Consider the following 18,522-nt stretch of genomic DNA (forward strand, 5'->3'; position numbering starts at 1 on the left):
GACCTCAGATTGGCCTTTGATGACTATTTGCATACTGTACTGTGTTTAGAATTTGGCATTGGAAAGGCACATGGTCAAAATACGGTGTACTAGTTATAGTAGCCATACATTTGCATTATTTAAATACATTTGTGGTTTGTTTAGACATCTCTGTTATTGTATTGGCACTCCATTAGCCCTGGAAAATATAGGTAGAACATCGTACCCTTGTATGATACATTTAAGAGTTAATGCTGACAGGCTGTAGGTTTGAGTATATCTGCAAGTGTATGCTGAATTAGACCTCTTGACCCCATAATCGGGCTAACCTATCTAAATTAATGTTTGATAACAACATTGGTCATGATACTTGGCACCACTATCTTCTACTGGTAGCTGCTTAGTGTCAGTGACATAACTTGTATGTTGTAGTATGTATTGCTGCCCTGTGATTTCTTCAATAACGTATTTGTGTCAGCCAGTGAAAGTTAGTGAGATCCTTTTTTCCCCTTTTAGGCCACAGCCCAATACAACTGTTCTGCTATAAAGTATTCTTTTCTAATACCTATGATGTTGAGGTTTGTTTACACCATCTTAGAGGTGTTGAATTAAGACAAAGTTTAACTACTTAACATAGTGTAATCTGAATTGTATTTTTAGGTTGATCATTACTGTATTTAAATGAGGGTATGGTATATGGAGGCTCAAAGACATTGCACATATCAGTACAGATACTGAAATATTTTAATCACCCTTGTACACCTTACATCCATACACCCAGATCTTTACTACTGAGAGGTATCCTTATACATATTTATGTACTACCAGAGACATTATAAGGACTAGAAATACTTTGTTGCTACTAAGGGGGATCCATATACTTAGGTATGTCCCACTGAAGGTGCCTCTTAATGATGATCTAATGAACAAACTATGGAATAGTGTCTCCAAGATTTTTTGGGTATTTCTGTACTAAATCTCAAACAATAAATCAAGCAGTGAATCGACAGAAAATTACTTAGCAACATTTCTGATAATGAATTAAGCCATTTATTATGAAAAAAAGTTTTTTTTTTTTTTTGTTTTTTTTTAATCCCTGATTCTAACTTCCAAAATGTGACCATTTGCTGCTTTTCTTGGTTTTATATCAAACTGAAGAACCTCAGTTTTGGTTGAACCTTGAAACTTTAAAATGCAGTAGACGTTTTACATTACATGACATAAAATGTAAATATCACAGTAATACGTAAGTATATCAAAGATGCACAAGTTCACTACTTGAGTTAATAATAATAATAATCCACCGCTCATTTGGATAATAAATGCCTGTGAAGCTCATTACTTGAACGTGTTGCAACATGCCCTCCTGTCCTATTGCCGGCGCTGTTTGTTTCCATCAGAGTCAAACACTGTTAGCTGTTGGTCCCTTTAACTACACCCACAAGTAACTCGTGGCCGGTTCTGTCCCGCGTGCTGGCAGTTGAACCGCTAGCGGACCAGACCGAGCTTAAGTCTGTCAGACTTACCTTTTCGGCTTGACAACTTCATTCATATCCGACTATTTAAGAGTGAATTTTCACGGCAGACTCGGTAGTTAGCAATCGAAACCGCCCACATAGGCATTGTTTACATGTTTGACAGGTGACTGGGACGTCGCTAGCAGCCACACCGCGACCGGACAGTTAGTCTGTCCAGGTTTATTAGAAATATCAACGTTAACGGCCGCAACAGATTAGCTGAAGGTGATAGCTCCTAACGATCGAGATGACAGAAGAACTTGAGCAAATTCTCCTACAGCTGACACAGCCTGACAATGCAGTCATTCAGCAGGTGATGCCACAAATAACTTTGTTTAAGTTAGCATTACTTTGTTAGACCGACGACAAGCTTGAAAAATAACGGTTAAAGGTAACGGTTATTAGGTTAACCTAGTTAACCTAGCTAAGATAACGTCTGGTAAGATACGTCTAGCAAACTGTCATGGTATTTAGCACCACTATGTTCTACTGTTAGCTACTTGGTGTTAGTGAAGTACCTTAAACTTTATGTATGTCTAAACATTGTCTTTTGGCTTCACGCACTAATGTTGCTGTCCTGTCATTTCTACAATAGTTGTGGTAGCCAGTCGAACTTATTGTGATCCCTTTTCCTCTTTTAGGCCACAGCCCAGCTGAAACAGGCTTTCAAGGATCCAGCCATTATACCAGCCCTGTGTGCTGTCATGAGTAGCTCCCAAAACCCTCAGGTATTGTGTGTATGAGTGAGCAGTGAGAGATTTTTTTATTTTTATTTTACCCCAATGGGATCCAGGTATCCTCTCCAGAATACAAATGTGTATGTGAGAGTGATGGGTGTCAGCTCTTGTCCCTGCATGTGTCCACGTATGTAAGCTACCTGATATCCTTTCCTCATTTTACCTCTCAGATTCGTCAGTCAGCTGCAGTGATGCTGAGGATGAGAGTGAAGAAACACTGGAAGAAGATTAGCCCTAATGACAGAGAGAGGTTTGCTCATAACTTTTCAGTTAGGACTTTCCAATTGTTGCCAAATTATACTCAGTTGCTACAGTTAAAAGTAAGTAAAAAATGAGCTGTAACTGTGATGTCTTCTTTGCTCATACAGCCTCAAGGGGGTGGTGTTGCAGGCCTTCATGCAGGAATCAGAGTAAGCTATACAATGCAGTGGTCTGTTTGCTTTATTTTATGTGTTTTGAAATACATTAACACAGATAAAGATACACAGGTGATAGAGATGTCACATAAAGCATACAGTATCCCCATATTACTTGCAGTATGTAGTTATACGTACTTGTGAAATGTCATGAATGAATAAGCCGGGGTTCTGTCTGTGTATCTTTTTTTATGCAGGCACACAGTGCAGCACTCACTTTCCCAGCTGTGCGCAGTGATGGTTAAACATGAGACACCGGACCGCTGGCCTGCCCTTCTGCAGCTCCTCAGTCAATCCACCAAGAGCAGCAACCCTCATGACAGACAGGTACAGGACTCATGAAACAGCTAGGAAGATAGATAAGGTCTTTTTAGATGTCAAAACAATTGAATGGATTCCTGTGTCTTACATGGTTTTTGTCTATAACATCCTTACAATATCAAATTTCTTTTGTCCTAACAGGTTGGCCTCTTGCTGCTGAATAAGGTGATGGATTCCAACCCTGAACTTTTCAAGCCTCACTACTGCCAGTTGCTGCAGCTTTTTAGTGCTGTACTGCAGGACCACAACAACCCAACAGCCCTGTACTACTGCATCCTCACCCTCACAGCCATAACTGCATACACTGGCTCAGAAGAGATGGTGAGGCAGTGCTATTGCTTTCACCTTGATACAGAGCAAGTACAGTTGCAAATAGTGTGTAGACATTCTAACAATTACTATAACAAATTATAGAGGGGTTAGATTTCTATTTGTGAATGCATTACCTTTGGTACGTCACAACTTTGGTTGGTTAACAATTATCATTTTGCTGCCCCACAGAACCAGATGCGTTCTATCATCCCAAGTTTGATTGTCGCTCTGAAACACCTCATCAAGGCAGATCAGGTAAATTATGATATTTTAAAGACATTTGTCAAGTATCGTCATTTGTGCATTCAAGTGTATGGATAAATCAGACCTGTTCAGTTATTGGGTTTGTCTGTGTCTGGATAGGACCAAGCCAGTGAGGCCATGGAGGTGTTTAATGAGCTCATGGAGAGTGAGGTGTCTATCATCCTCCCTCATGTTGCTGACATTGTCCGCTTCTGCTTGGAGGTAGGAGCGGAATGTCTATCTGTTTATGTCTTTCCTTCCCAGTTTTGTGTTCTGAATTTCATTTTTAACTTTTGAACATACAAATAATGTTCATGATCTGCAACTCTTTGGGCCATACACAAGAATTTTAACCGTGTATGTGTGTTTGTATCAGGTGGGCAGTGACACCACACTGAATGACTCTCTGCGTGTGAAAGCTCTCTCTTGCATCGCCTTCCTCATCAAGTTGAAGAGCAAGGTAAAGTCACCCTCCTCAGTGGTTAGGACCTTCCTACCCTCATTAGTGTTTATGGGCTCTTCTCTTATTCCCAAAATGTTCACTTACCAGAACTGTGGAGTGTCACATTTTGGACATTTGGACTTATTCTTCTGGCCTCACACACATTTTCTTTACTGCAGATATTTACACATTTCCCACTTGCACTCAAGTACAAAGGTGTTCCTTTCCCCTGTTTTGGGAAAATTGTAAACTAGCTTTCTTATATTCTCTGGGAAATTTCTTCATCTTAATTAAAAAATTAAAGTGTCTATTTCTTTTTTCACTGGGGGAGTAAGCTATTGTGTAGCTTTAAGAGCTGCAGATAAAGTACAAGTCATAAGCCACACAACTCATTAACTGAAATGTGGCATAATTCATTGTGAATAAAGATGTTCAGGTGTCCTACATTTGCATAGTTCTGTGCAGTTTTTTTATTACATGCAAACAAAAGAAAGATGTGATTTCTAATTGACTTTTCTGGCTCACTACATGCAGTGTCAACCAGCTCAACTAGAAACAAAATGCTCAGCTTGGTATCTGACATTATATTCACTACACAGAAAAACAAAATACCCTTTCCTTTCCTCTACCCTTACAGACTGTGCTGAAGCAGAAGCTGCTGAACCCCATCCTGCAGGCCATATTCCCTATACTCACTGCAGCTCCCCCACCTGGTGAGCAGGACCCAGAAGATGACGAGGATGATAGTGGAGATGGCACAGACAACGACAATCCCAAACATTGTGCTGCACAGGTGGGGAGAAGTTATTTAATTGTGTTGATATACAGTGTGTCCTCTGTTGTGGACTGTTTTTCAGAAACTTCAGTTGATTCAGTGTGCAGCTCCAAGTAAGATTTAACTTGTTTGATTGTTTCTATATTTCCAGATTATTGACACTATGGCACTCCATATGCCTCCAGAGAAACTGTTCCAACAACTGGTAAGTAATATAGACGTTTGACCTGAACAATAACATGATGTGTTGCACCAAAGTGAACTAAAGCATACACTGTAGCTCCATTTGCAGGTTTCATTTTGGTCTTGATAAATCTTTTCACATTACACTGAGTCATTTCATTCAAAGTTAACATTGAGGATATAATTTCATGCTGATTTAGATAACTGAATTTAGATTAGTCCACACTTGTATACCTGCCTACTGACAATTTATTGTATTGTGTTTTAGATGCCCCTCATTCAGGCCTGCCTTGCCAGTGACAACCCCTATCAGAGGAAGGGGGGTCTGTTGTGTCTTGCTGTGCTGGCTGAAGGATGTGCTGACCACATACGCACCAAGTACGTTCGGTTGACATCATTTTTTTTCTCGACTTAGTCTCTTAATCATTTCTTTTTCTCTGAGGACTCATATTCTTCGTGATGGGTGGTCTACTGGCTAACTAATAATAGTCACTGAAATCAGTGTATTAACCTGTGTGTCTGTATCTATATTAGGATGCTGTCATCAGTGCTGCAGACAGTGTGTCAGAGTCTTTCTGACAGTAATCAAGTAGTGCGCTGTGCTGGCCTTTTTGCCCTGGGACAGTTCTCCGAACATTTACAGGTATGTCAGGACACACATCACAATTTTAAAAAATGTAAAGAAATATATATTGTTGAACAGTTTTCAAACTGGGATTGTGTATGTAGGAAATTACAGTACAATATTTTAACTCTTGTCATTGACCAATACCAATGTGGAGTACTGCTTACATAGTGTAGTAGTAATGCAGGTGCACTCCCTGCATATCTTGGGGTTGAATACTCTTCTTTCTCTGTTTTCTGTTGTTCACTCTGTTTCTACCTCTGCTTTCTAGCCTGAAGTGAGTAAGTACTGTGCAGAGTTGATGCCTCTGTTGTTGGGATACCTTTCTTCCTTGAACCAGGCCAAGGTCGGCCACGTTACCAAGGCCTTTTATGCCCTAGAGAACTTCATGGAGAACCTAGGTAAGCTAAAAAAAAAGGTTTATAAATGTATATCTTGTCCATGACAAGAGAAGACATGAAACTTTAACAGACTTTCCTGACATCAATTTAAAAAAACCCAGATGAGGCTGTTCAAAATGTAAAAAAAAATCTCATTCTCTCTTTCAATTTTTTTCTTTAAATAGGATCAGATATTGAACCCTACTTGCCTACCCTCATGGACACTATGTTGTCTGCCCTCAACAACACCGAAAACCTCAAGATAAAAGAGCTCGCTGTGTCTGCCATAGGTGCCATAGGTAAGAGGTCAAAGATTTGTCCAAAACCCTGCACAAAAAATAATCATGTAATTTTTATGGCTTACTGTGTAAACTAAAGGTTAAGCTTAACACCTTATATCTCATTTTGGCAATGTAATACTAAAAGACAGAAAAAGATTTATGTGGTCAACATAATAGTACAAGTTTTAGCATTGGTTTGCAAGTCTATAGGTTCATTTCAACCTATCGGATATGGACAGCTGAGAGAGAAAAGCAGTTTTACACTTTCTCCAGATAATACACCAGGTAATTTCTGGGTGAAGCGGTGCTATTCAGTAATACTATCAAGTAGGGTTTGTTGATGAAATGTTAACATACAAACACTTTGGTACACAAAAGCTTGGAACAAATGTAATGAAAATTACCTAAGACCCATTGTGAATCACTGTCTTAACAGCCAATGCTGCCAAAGAGATGCTGGTTCCCTACTTCCCTCCAGTTATTGAAAGCCTTAAGGGCTTCCTGACCACTACCACAGAGGAAATGAGGCCTCTACAAACTCAGTCCTTGGGTAGGTAAACCCCAGAGATACGCATCTGAAGGAAGAGCTGTATTTGTACATTTACAACAAGAACATTGTAAGACTTCCCCCTTTTGGTACAGATTCTCTTTTATTCTGTACTAAAGACAATAAAATACTAGCTCTGACTCAACAGCAATCTCCGCAGCATGAATGAATGAATGGATGTTGATCATGTTTTGTTATTGCTGTCAGATACCCTTTCTGTGTTGGCTCGTACCATTGGTAAAGATGTCTTCAGTCCTCTCGCTGCAGAGTGTGTTCAGCTGGGTCTCAACCTTACTGACACCATCGATGACCCTGACCTGAGACGTTGCACGTATGTATCCCACCACAGCTGTCTTTCTGCGTTGTTGTTTTCAGAAATAATAGTATAGGATAGCATAAATCTGCTCCAAATTTCCTTATTTTTCCTCTAACTTCTCCTTTAGGTACAGTCTATATTCTGCTGTCTCCACAGTCAGCCCTGACTGCCTAACTCCTCACCTCACTGCCATTACAACAGTCATGCTGCTCGCCCTCAAATCTAATGAAGGCATCACGGTAGGAAATATATATGCAGCACCCTCAAAGCTGTGTAAGAGACTATCCATGATATAAATATGATACATTGTTTCACTTTTCATTCTCTGTATCTCTTCAGGCACACCTTGAGGAGGACAAGACATTTGTCCTGCTAGATGACGACGATGAGGACGACAAAGAGGAAGAAAAAGATGTTGATGATTTTCTGGAAGATGAGACTGAGACGGATGTTCACGATGTTGCAGGGTAGAAGTCACACACATGTTCACACATATATAGCTCAGACCTATGTTTTTAGGTCATTGCACACTTTTTGTTCTTCAGGCTCTGTGCTTCCTGTGCTCGATTTGACCAGGTGACCTTGTTTTAGAGCACTTGACTGTGAGCAAGGGGCACTAAACATTAACTGAGTTCTGCAGTAAAGAACTACACCGCACTCAGCTAGAGTGACTGATAAAACATAGTGATTTTGGTCCGTCAGTCTGTCCCATTCTTGTGAATGTAACACCCTGATGAAAGTTACTCAAGAGGTTGGAAGAGGGTTACAATAGTGAGACACTAATTCTAGTTTCAAATATGCTTGAATAGAGAACAAAAAATGTGAAACTGTCCACACACTTACGGTCTGGACTATATTTACCACCTTTATAGGGCAAAAGACTGCTGTCACTCCATCTGTTAACATATTTATCCACCTATCAGGTTCAGCGTTGAGAATGCCTACATTGATGAGAAGGAGGATGCTTGTGATGCACTGGGAGAGATAGCCTTCAACACAGGGTTAGTTTTTTCAACATATTTTCCTACACAGGATCTCAGATGTTCTTTAAAAGCCTGCGACTTTATGTTACTGTAGTATTTATCTTGCGTTGCTGTGGTCTCCTCTGACAGCGCTGCCTTTCAACCATTCCTGGAGTCCAGCTTCCAACAAGTTTACGAGATGAGAGATGTAAGTCACTGGCTGGCTGGCTGGCCCAATCATCCCTCTTTGTATAATAGGCTGTGTAGGGCACTTCGTGGTCAGGATTTGTGTATAAGTTGTGTCTCCATGGATCTGTGTCTGTTTATAAATGGAGTTGTCTGTAGGCAGTGTTATAATTGCAAGTTCTGAACTTGCAACAAATTCTTTGTCATTATCCAAACTCCAGTCTTTAAAAGGTGTCCAGTATAGTTACTGTAAATTAATTATTCGTGATTTATTTTTTTTTCTTTTCATTTTTCTCAGTTTAGTAAGATGTTTGGTGTGATGTCTCTCTGCCTATGACAGCATTAACCTGCCATTAACCCGTGTATATGCATGTTTGTTCTATGTAACGCTACCCACTGTGCTGTAACTTAATGCTTTTGTATGCGCCCTCACTTCCCTACCCCTAGTATCCCCACGAGGATGTCCGCAGGGCAGCATTTGGAGCCATTGGCCAGTTTTGTCGAGCTCAGCACAAAGTGTGGAAGGAGAATCCCACAGAGGCCAACCACCAGGGTAAAGCTCTTTGTCTCAGGAACTCTACACTACTGTTATTAATTTTTGGAAATACAGATATGGGCAGTGCTACTTCCTGCTGCAGTCAGGATAATTAAATGAACAACATTAAGGCAGATAGAACAACTGAAATCTGAGCAGGTTTACACTGTAAGATTACATATTATTGCAAACAGGTGGAGGACAACTAACATACACATTTCCTTAGTTTAATGCCAAATGGGTATTAATGCAGTTGCCTTTAGCTATTTTTTTTTCCTCCACATTCTTGTGTCCCTCACACAGCCCTGTTTAAGTTGCTGGACATGGTGCTTCCTTGCTTCGTGGAAACAGTTCGGACAGAGCACGAGCGCCAGGTAGTGATGGGCGTCCTGGAAACCATGAACAATGTCATCAAGTCCTGCAAGGAAGAGGCTTTCAAAAATCCTTCACACCTTAAGGAAATCAGCCACGTCATCCGCGACGTGCTCAAGAAGAAGGTGAGAGGAGGAGAGACTAACAGGGATGAGGAGATGACATCATTTTCCAAAACTGAAGTTTGAAACCATTTCACATAAATAATATACCAGGTTGAAGCTTTGCCAGTACCCTCTGTCATTTCTCTATTTCTTTTCTCTCTGTCTCTGCAGACTGTTTGTCAGGATGGTGGTGGTGATGAGGCTGATGATGAAGACCAACAGGTTAAATGTCCTCTCATTGCATATGAGTCATGAACATTTGTTGCTAGGTTCCAAAAAACGTCTACTAACACTTCTGCTTTTTTTTGGTTGTTGTTGTGAGCATCTAGTCTCTGTAACAAAAGGACTCATCTGACATCCCAACAGACATGCCAACATCCTTCCTTGCTCTTGATTTCATATATTGATCATGGTAAAATTCCAGTGTTAAATTGTAAAGAACTGGGTTGTCATTGACCGCCAGGGTCAGGTGCTCCTCAGCCAGTGTTGACAGTGTTGATATCGTATGTCCACGGCCTTCTTGAATTTGATTGACCGTTGAGAGAGAAGTGGCATTGACGAGCGCTGCAGCGTTCCAAACGTTGAATTTGAATTAGCTGTGCACTGAGGGTGTTTTTGCACTGAGGATGTTGAATTCTGTCAACGCTGAACGTCATAGGATTTGTATGGAAAATAGACCCTTGCCCATGAAAAGAGAACTGTTTGTGAACACAGGCCTGTTTACACCAGAGAGACCTTCATAAACCTATTGGTCAGTGTGAAGGACCATGTTGTAAGAGATGTCACAAGTAGTTCCATGTCCACATTCCTGTCCAATAACTGTGTGTGCTTCCCGTGGATGTACTGTCTGTTTCAGGCGGAGTATGATGCCATGCTCCAGGAATTTGCTGGGGAGGGAATTCCCCTGTTGGCCTCTTCTGTTCCTGCAGACAGCTTCGCCCCCTTCCTCAATGACCTACTGCCTCTTATCATGAGCAAAGCTGTGAGTCTGGACACACTGACAAGTATAGGAGTTAAACAGACAAAATTATCCCAGTCCTCTGTATTACTATAATGTACCCCTTCTCACAAATTGCAGCAGGGAGAATGATTTACTTTCTATATCCGTAAGGTGCCTCATATCTACAGAACAAGTTTGTTCTTATTATTTGCACAATTGTGTGTCCTGCTTCAGTCCGCATCAGACTAACGTTTTGTCTTCTGTTTTTACCTCCAAGAAATCCTCATGCACAGTGGCAGACCGCTCTTTCTCTGTGGGTACCATTGGAGAAATCCTGCAGGCTCTTGTGAGTGTATCTGGGGGCAGAGGAGTGGCAGGCAGACTGTCCAATCGTTTGCTCCCTGTGCTGGTGGCAGGAGTAAAAGACAGTGATCCTGAGGTTCGCAACAACAGCGTGTTTGGACTGGGATGTCTGGCCCAGGCAGCTGGACCCATCGTTGTATCGTATCCTTCTTATCTGTCTGTATGTTTCAGTATTAGTAGTGTTGTGTTATTAATGCACAATTTAAAAGAAAATCACATAAACGTGTTCCTTAGCAAAGTGTGCTCCAGTGACTACCCCATGATGCTCTCTGTGTTTTCTAACCTGCTGGCTAAAGAGTCAGACCTCAGGGTGATTGACAACCTGTGTGCTGCCCTCTGCAGGATGATCTTGAGTAATATGGGTGCTGTCCCTCTGGAGCAGGTACACTATTATAATTTACGCCTCTCATGTTAAGGTGTTTTAATTCTAGCCACCACAAGTATTCTTGACTACTGACGACACATTTTCACAAGCAGAAAATGAACTACAAACTCAGCTAACAACAGGATTCTGCGTGTGTTGTTCGGTCAAATCACATCCTCTGCTCTGTGGCAGGTTGTGCCTGCTCTGGTGGCTCGTCTTCCGCTTAAAGAGGACTTGGAGGAGAACAAGACTGTGTTCAGCTGCCTGGCTATGCTCTACACACACAGTCCTGATCTGGTACAGTATACAGAAAGCTATACAGGCAGAGATGTACGACCAGCAGGAAGGAAATGTTGGCAGAGCTCTATCTTTTACTGACTTATTACAAATAGATTTCCCTTTGCTTACCACTGGGACCAAAAAAAACAAAACAAAACAAACTGACACCCACCTAGTATATAAAGGCATTAACATCAACCATTGCAAATACAAAAATGTGTGGTGTCTACAACAAGGGATGATTAGTATATCATGCAGAGTAGTTCAGTAGTTAATCTTTGCCTTTCCTAAGACCACCACCAACTTCTTTCCAACGTCCCCCCTCTCATCAGTCCATTTGGTCTGCCCCAACAAGGCTGACTGAGCACATTAGGCCCAACATCATGGGCTCACCTCCATGATAATGCTGATCCTAGGAAATCCACTAAAAGAGACAGAGTGATCAGGAACAAACCAGAAAGTGTGACAAACAAAAATATCTCCTGAAAATAAATCAAACTAATGCATCAATCAACTAAGTAGTATCCATCTTTAGCAGATTAACACCTTAAAAAGAACCACTGACCAAATAACTGAACTTAATAATTGGTGTCTGAGTGCAGGTATGTATTTGGGAATGTGTGTGTAGGAACTGTGCAGTAATGGGATGCCTGCAGCTCCCTCACAGTATTAGATTTAATTTTTAATTTGATTAATTGTTATTAATTTTCTCTAAATGCTTTTCCCCTCATGCTTGAAAGGTTTGATGTGCCAGAAACACTGCAGTGTTACCAAAATTTGTAACATTTTCCTGGAAAAACAAACTGAGAAACACAAGCAGAAACTATCAGACCAATCCTTCAGTCATTTTATTAAATGTTAGATTTTACACAGTGTATTCCTGCAATCTACTGCATTATGCATACAGTATTTCAACTCATGATGATGCTATCCTAAACAGTTAGTCAGACTCATAAATTCAGCAAAGACATCAAAATGGAGGATGTACACATTTGATTCAGAGCAAACATCACATGCTTGGATAACAGTGCTAAAAATGAGTCATGTCTCAGTCACTGTGTAACGTGTGCATTTGCTCCATGGACTTGGACACTAATACTACATTTTTTTTTCCTTTTCAGATTGTGAAGCTAATGAAGCCCGTAGTCGCTGCTTCCAGTCATGTCCTGGGCAACAAGGATGTTGATAAAGGTGAATGTCATCACTAAAATCAGGATGGCTAACAGGCAGCACTTTATAGCGGGCTGTTAATACACTGAAGCTATCACCCAAGAGTAAATATATCACAAAGTTTTTCTTCTACTGCTCCTTCTATACAGAAACGCAGGACACTGTGACCAAGCTGATCAAAGACTTTGCCCAGCACCACTCGGCAGACTTCCAGTCAGCTGTGATCTCACTTGCCGGAGAGCAACAGGCCAAGCTCAGTACTGCCATCTCTGCCTCATAGCCCACACACGTCCTTCAGCTCTGATGTGAAAGGCAGCCAAAACAACAAATTTTTATACTGTAGGTGGAAAATGGGACTGTTATTGGTAACGGTTCCACGAAATGATCTAAATACAGCACTTCAGCAATCTGACATAGGTATTATTACATTCAGCAGTTGCATATGAGTATCAACCATTAATTTATTTGCTTATGTGCATGCTATTTTGAAGTTTTATTATTTTAAGAATTCTGGTTTACCATCCTGTGTTGTTACCATTATATTCTGTTTTCCAGTTATTCCTGCAAAGTGCTTTTTTTGCCTCTTTGCCACCGTTTGGAGAGACGTCTGGTTTTGCTATCAGAATGTGAAGCAATGAATTTGATCTCCTGATAAATGTAATATTTCATTCCCATCTCCTAGTGTACGTCAGTCAACTTTAACTTGGGAGTCCCCATACATTCTCTGCTTTTTCTGCTTTACTCAGAAATTCATCCACTGCTTATGAAGGGAGATTATTACACTTGGAACTTGGTGCTGTTTTTTTTTTTTTAATATAAAACAATTCAGTGGCATCCTCTGACACATTTGACAAGTGCAAGAATTTTTTTACAAATGTTACAAAAACTTAACCTGATCCTCCAATGCAAATTTCACTGTGCAGTTTATGCTAAGCTAGTTCAACCTTGCCTTGATGTAGAAAGAAAAAACTGACGACACTTTGAATCCTCTAAATAAATGTAAACTTGCCTTTTGGAATCAAAATGGAGTTAAAAATTTGACTTTGCCATGGATTTGTTGAACAGTTGTTAGCTTAGAGAGTAACCAAACTTGGGTTGCTCAGCGATTCATATTAAAATGCTCTCCGTTCAGTGACTTCTTCGCTGCTCCTCAGATCTCCCGTTGTCCCTGGGCCTCAGTAAAAACAGGCTGCTGATTTTCCATGTCCATCGCCATCGTCATCTGCACCGGCGTCAGCCCATTCTCCCCTGACACAGACGCAGAGAGGTCTTTTTTTTAAATGAGCGTTTATCAGTATGTCCTCAACATGATGGAGCAAATACCACACATTTGTGACAGCTACGCAGGCAGTGGAGTAACAACAAAACAAGTTACAGAAAAAGCTTAACACATTGTGAAATAATGCAAGGTTATATGCGCTGAAGTCATTTAAAGTGCATCCAGACCTGTACATCTCTGTTTCCAGGGCAGGATGTTCATCCCAGTGCGGCAGAAGGAACGGTCCGTGTGGGCCTCGGTGCTGTACAGGATTTCCTGGAGCTGTTTTTCTCCAGGCTTCTGAGCTTTCACTCGCACCTGCAAGAAGAACTCAAATGTGTTTGTGTCATTTACTTTACTGCCTCGCTCTTGAAAATGGATTTAAAAGTGTGCATCCTGTCATCTTTAAGTCATACCTCCAGGATGGTGATCTCTTTCTCCTTCAGCTTCCCTGCTTTGTTCTTCACTTGTGTCTTCTTGGTGTCGACCCACACTACCCTCTCCTTCACCTCTGACCTGGACACACACACACACACACACAAGCGCACATGAAACTGTCAAGAGATCTACCTGAAACTGCTTTTTAAAGACTTCCTCATTGCCGGGAGCGCACTCACTCTTGGATGCCCAGGTCAGCCAGTGTCGTGTCCAGGAAGGGGAAGGGTTGATGCGTGAGGTCAGGCTGCACCTGAATGGGCAGCGTCACTGACATGGGGATCTCCCACTCCAGTTCAATCCGCACCATGCCGCCACGCGGCTCGGGGGACTCTCTGCCCGCCGGGCTGTCCGATCCTCCTGAGGTCTGCTCCGCGTCGGCCTCTCCCTCCTCCAGGCCTTTTGTCTCATCTGCCGCCAGCTTGACTCTCTGATCGGTATCTTAAAAACAATGTGATGGGTCTCTCTCCCTCTTTTCCTTATCTGTGTCACTCTGCACCTTTTGTCTCCAGTGGCGTGTGTTGCTGCAGATTCTGGCTGGTCTGCTCTCTTCCTCTCTGGACTGATGGGAAGTGCGAGTGTGCTGGGTCTAATACATACAGACTTAGGCTCTGCCCTCCTGGCTGATATAATCAGCTGGTGTCAGTGTGTGTTATGTGTCACTCAGATGTTAGGTTTATTAGACTGTCAGGGAATGGACAGAGGTGTTTGTGTGGACTGGCAGTGTGATCAGGCCAGGGTGAAGTCAAGAGACTTTATTCGAGTGTGTTTTGTGTAAAATGACGTAATATGTGATCTGAAGTACTCCCAGTCTGTGAGGAAATTATATAGAACTGATATATTTATGACTTAGTAGTGATACATTAAAAAGATTAATTTGGATACATAACAAATGACATAATGTCAAGAGGTCACTTCAGGGTCACTGATAGATGTACGGGCTGTTTACAGCAAACCACCACATTTTCAGCTTTAAAAAAAAATGTGTTCTTGCTGTAACTCCAAACAGCCCCTGCCTTAGGACACAAACGTGGGACATGTGTAGAACCGTGCTGAGCTGAGCACGCGTGCTGTCTGTACAAAAGGGGTCTTTTCCCGCTAAACCAGCACCCTGCACTCTGCATGACACATTCCATGGGCAGCCGCAATAAATCCTCCCACATGGGTACCAGCTGAACGTCAGCGCTGTGGAAGGGGGTGATGTAAAGGTTTGGTCATCACAAGAGTCAAGCAGTTAATTATCCAAACTACACACACATAAACATGTGTGTGTATATATATGTAGATGGTTCCCATTTTAACACCTGCCCTCAACTGCAGTTACACAAGTAGAACTTTGGCTTCCCTAACCAGGCTGTGCTCTCCCGGCAGTGTGTCGCTGTGTCTGTGTCTGTAAACATTTTGTCCTGCCATGCCAGTAATACAGCAGTGGAGCTATGGAGGAGGTGACTAATCATCAGGCTGCTTTTAAACAGACTTTTACCTGTTAACTGTGAGCATTCACACTTGTATGAAGCAAGCTGGGAAACACAATAGGAAAAAGTAGTCACCCTGTTTTAGATGCCGTATTTTTATATCAATACACTATGTAGCAGTGGAAAGACATTTCCTAGCATACCACTACAACCTGAATCTATCACAAGTACGTTCCCTTATGTTGATGTTAATTGGGTTATTGAGGCATGAAGTCAGACAGAAATTTTCTGCCAGGGAGACACAATATGGTCGTGGAGGCGGGGAAGAACTGATGTACTTTCAAGTCACATTTCAGGGATTTTTGTAAGGTTTTCTGCACCATCAGCTCAAATCTGAATATTAACAACACACTGCTGGAGTTTTTTCCTGCTTTTTTTTTTTTTTTTTTTTTTTAGCCCAAAGCAACACATTTTAAATGTGTTTATGTTCTTTGTTATTATTCTGGGATTTATAAAGGATCAATACATGTTTAAAAAAAACAAATCAATGCACTTAAGATTTTGATTGTGTTTATGCTAATGCACATTACAAACCTAAGAACTATTCAGACAAAAAAAACAATTAAAATTCAAAACTTCTCAGGTCTGAAAATGAGTAGAACTTGGAAAAAGATGTCAAGATCATATGTTGTTCCACTGAGCAAATGGAATTTTAATAAAAATCTAAGTTAAAATAATTACAAAAGATAAAAATTCACACAGCAGATACAAATTCTATAAAAAAAGCTTAGTTAAATTACAGAAGACACAAACTTTAACAAAATGTGCAACCTCTTTGTTAAAAACTTCAGTATTAGTATATGAATATAACACCAATAAACCCATTGTGTAAATATATTTTTAAAACAACTGCATGAACAAATTAGAACCGGATTAAAAATCTTTTAAAACATTCTTAAAAATACTGAGTTCAATATTTTACCCTCCTGTCAAAAATGTTAAAAAGTTAAAAATTTAACACTGGTTTTAAAAAGAACACATGAATGTATGAGTGTGAGGATTAATTATCTCATGTTAATAAAAAGGTCACAGGATGAAATTTATAATCCTCACGAGAATAAAAAAACGAATTGAACAAAGTGTCAGTAATAACTATCTCTATGAGGTGCTAGTGTAAGTCACTGTAGGAGTGTTCAGGCAGTCATCCTGAGCGCTGGCAGTTTATAGTCATGTTACTGTAGGGCTCAATCTGTTGCACAGTCACCTGTCCTGCAGACAGCAGCTCTGTGGAAAGAAGTATCACTGAATGTTACTGTGGAGGTCAGTTAGGAAACCTGATTAAAACAGTGTTATCTCTGTTTTCACTGGACGGAAAAAGAATATATTTTTTAATAAGATTCAAAGTGCAGCTTTAACTTACAGAAGCTTCTCAAATATGCAAATGATTTCGCTTGTAAATATCGGCCTGTCAAAGTTATTATAACACAGCCTCCCCTTTATTATCACTGTCTGCGTGAAATAAATTTCAGTCACCAGTGCTAGTCAGTGATGATCAGGGAAAATGTTTGTTCATTGTTAAAGAAAACAGCAGCTTCAGATTTCCTCACCGAGCAGTTTGTAGAATGTGTGAGCTGCAATGTGCGATCAGTCTCTGGGGGCAGCAGAGAGTCAAAGGTGATATCTGCAAACCTCTGCAGGTTAGAGGAGAGCCAGCTGAAAAAGACAAGCAGTGTGAGTAATGCATGGTAGGACTCAACCAAGGGTACTGATATGAATCAAGCTTCCAACATTTTTGTTTTGGTAAGATTAGATATGACTGCAGTCATGCCAACAAATTCTGAAATTGAACATCTATTCATTTTTTTCTAAATTTTAATAATGGTGGAACAGAAATGTTGTGCATGAAGTCTACACAAGACTAAAATGATTATTGCTGCTGCTATGAATGCAACTTGTGTTACTGCAGTCAAAATGTCACATTAGAGGCAAATTCAGGTTGAGGACTTTCCACAGACAACCACTGTAATGCTGGCAAAAACAAATACTTTGTATCTAATCCACTAACAGGAAAAAATATGTGATATTTACACTAATAATACTGTACAGTTTTGATATCCAAGCCTTGTAGAGGACATTAGCAGGCGAATGCATTCCTTGGGCCTGCTGCCTGCTCTCTGCTTGGAATTTCAAAGGAGATGTAAAACAGCTTAGGATGTAGGTCAACTGCAGGTGACTGTTGGAGTGGAGTATAAAAAGATTGCCCTCAAGGTGGACACATTCTACTTCCCATAGCATGACTGAGCTCACAATGGCTGGTCTCATGGTGTTTGCCTCTACCAGCCATTTATCAGGTATATTCAACTCTCTGTGGAAAAACTGTACAGCTGCCTGTAAGCTTGCTTGTATTCTGTGTGTGTGTATTTCAGTGTGAAGCACCTCAGCGTGTTGCTTCTCCTTGTGTCAGTCTGCACTTCGGGCATCTCAATGTTTTCCTCTGCTATAGGCTCCATTAGTATCTGGGCATCCACCTGAGGAGACCTACAAACACACACACACACACACACACACACATATTCACACAAACTGATTTGTTGTCTGTCACTCCATTGGAGACTCACCATCTGCTGATGGGGTGATCACATCGCTTATCGATTTGTCTTCTTTGGACGAATCCAGGATCACATCTAATACAGCTGTTCACACACATAATAGAGAAACAAACAATGAATAGCTGGCAGCTTGAAGTAAACCATGTGTTTATTGTCCTGCCAAAACATGATCTGAAAAACTAACACGATGTGTCTGACAAGAGGAAGAATTCTTACATGAGCCTTCTGCAGGCTGCAGTCCTGACTCACTGGATACCTGAAAGAGAGAGAAGCAGAGTTTCATTAAATAGAACTGAGGTCTCTAATTTGTCTCTCCACTGAACTGAACATACTCAGTTGACAGGCTACAGCTAGATTTTAGCATGGAAGTGGAGCTTGGTCAGATTATTATCAGCTTCTTCAGGTGGTACCATTTGACTTGAGATCATGTGGATATCATTAGAAGAGCTGAAAGAA

The 18,522-nt window shown here is 40.9% G+C and overlaps 2 protein-coding genes across 2 annotated transcripts in view; both read left to right on the forward strand.

Moving 5' to 3' along the window:
- Positions 1-18,522, forward strand: part of LOC108900801 (importin-4) — a 50,235-nt gene that overhangs the window by 19,813 nt on the left and 11,900 nt on the right. The window lies entirely within an intron of this gene.
- Positions 1,507-13,023, forward strand: LOC108879187 (importin-4). The gene is made up of 30 exons (XM_018670381.2): positions 1,507-1,809; positions 2,138-2,224; positions 2,404-2,483; positions 2,602-2,643; positions 2,847-2,976; positions 3,112-3,291; positions 3,472-3,537; positions 3,646-3,747; positions 3,902-3,985; positions 4,605-4,760; positions 4,894-4,947; positions 5,194-5,303; positions 5,460-5,568; positions 5,822-5,951; positions 6,116-6,229; positions 6,648-6,761; positions 6,966-7,089; positions 7,202-7,313; positions 7,414-7,541; positions 7,998-8,075; positions 8,187-8,244; positions 8,670-8,775; positions 9,061-9,254; positions 9,405-9,455; positions 10,090-10,215; positions 10,451-10,677; positions 10,786-10,918; positions 11,093-11,197; positions 12,301-12,370; positions 12,499-13,023. Exons 1-30 carry the CDS (start codon positions 1,744-1,746, stop codon positions 12,627-12,629), a joined length of 3,267 nt encoding a protein of 1,088 aa, XP_018525897.1. The 5' UTR covers positions 1,507-1,743; the 3' UTR covers positions 12,630-13,023.

This window comes from Lates calcarifer, linkage group LG24 (assembly GCF_001640805.2).
Source record: "Lates calcarifer isolate ASB-BC8 linkage group LG24, TLL_Latcal_v3, whole genome shotgun sequence".
NCBI lineage: Eukaryota > Metazoa > Chordata > Actinopteri > Centropomidae > Lates > Lates calcarifer.

Excerpts from the sequence above, each read along its gene's own strand:
- LOC108879187 (XM_018670381.2), top strand. The coding sequence starts at position 1,744 with ATGACAGAAGAACTTGAGCAAATTCTCCTACAGCTGACACAGCCTGAC. Across the intron at positions 4,948-5,193 it reads AGAAACTGTTCCAACAACTG|ATGCCCCTCATTCAGGCCTG; the intron begins GTAAGTAATATA and ends ATTGTGTTTTAG. Across the intron at positions 6,230-6,647 it reads GTCTGCCATAGGTGCCATAG|CCAATGCTGCCAAAGAGATG; the intron begins GTAAGAGGTCAA and ends CTGTCTTAACAG.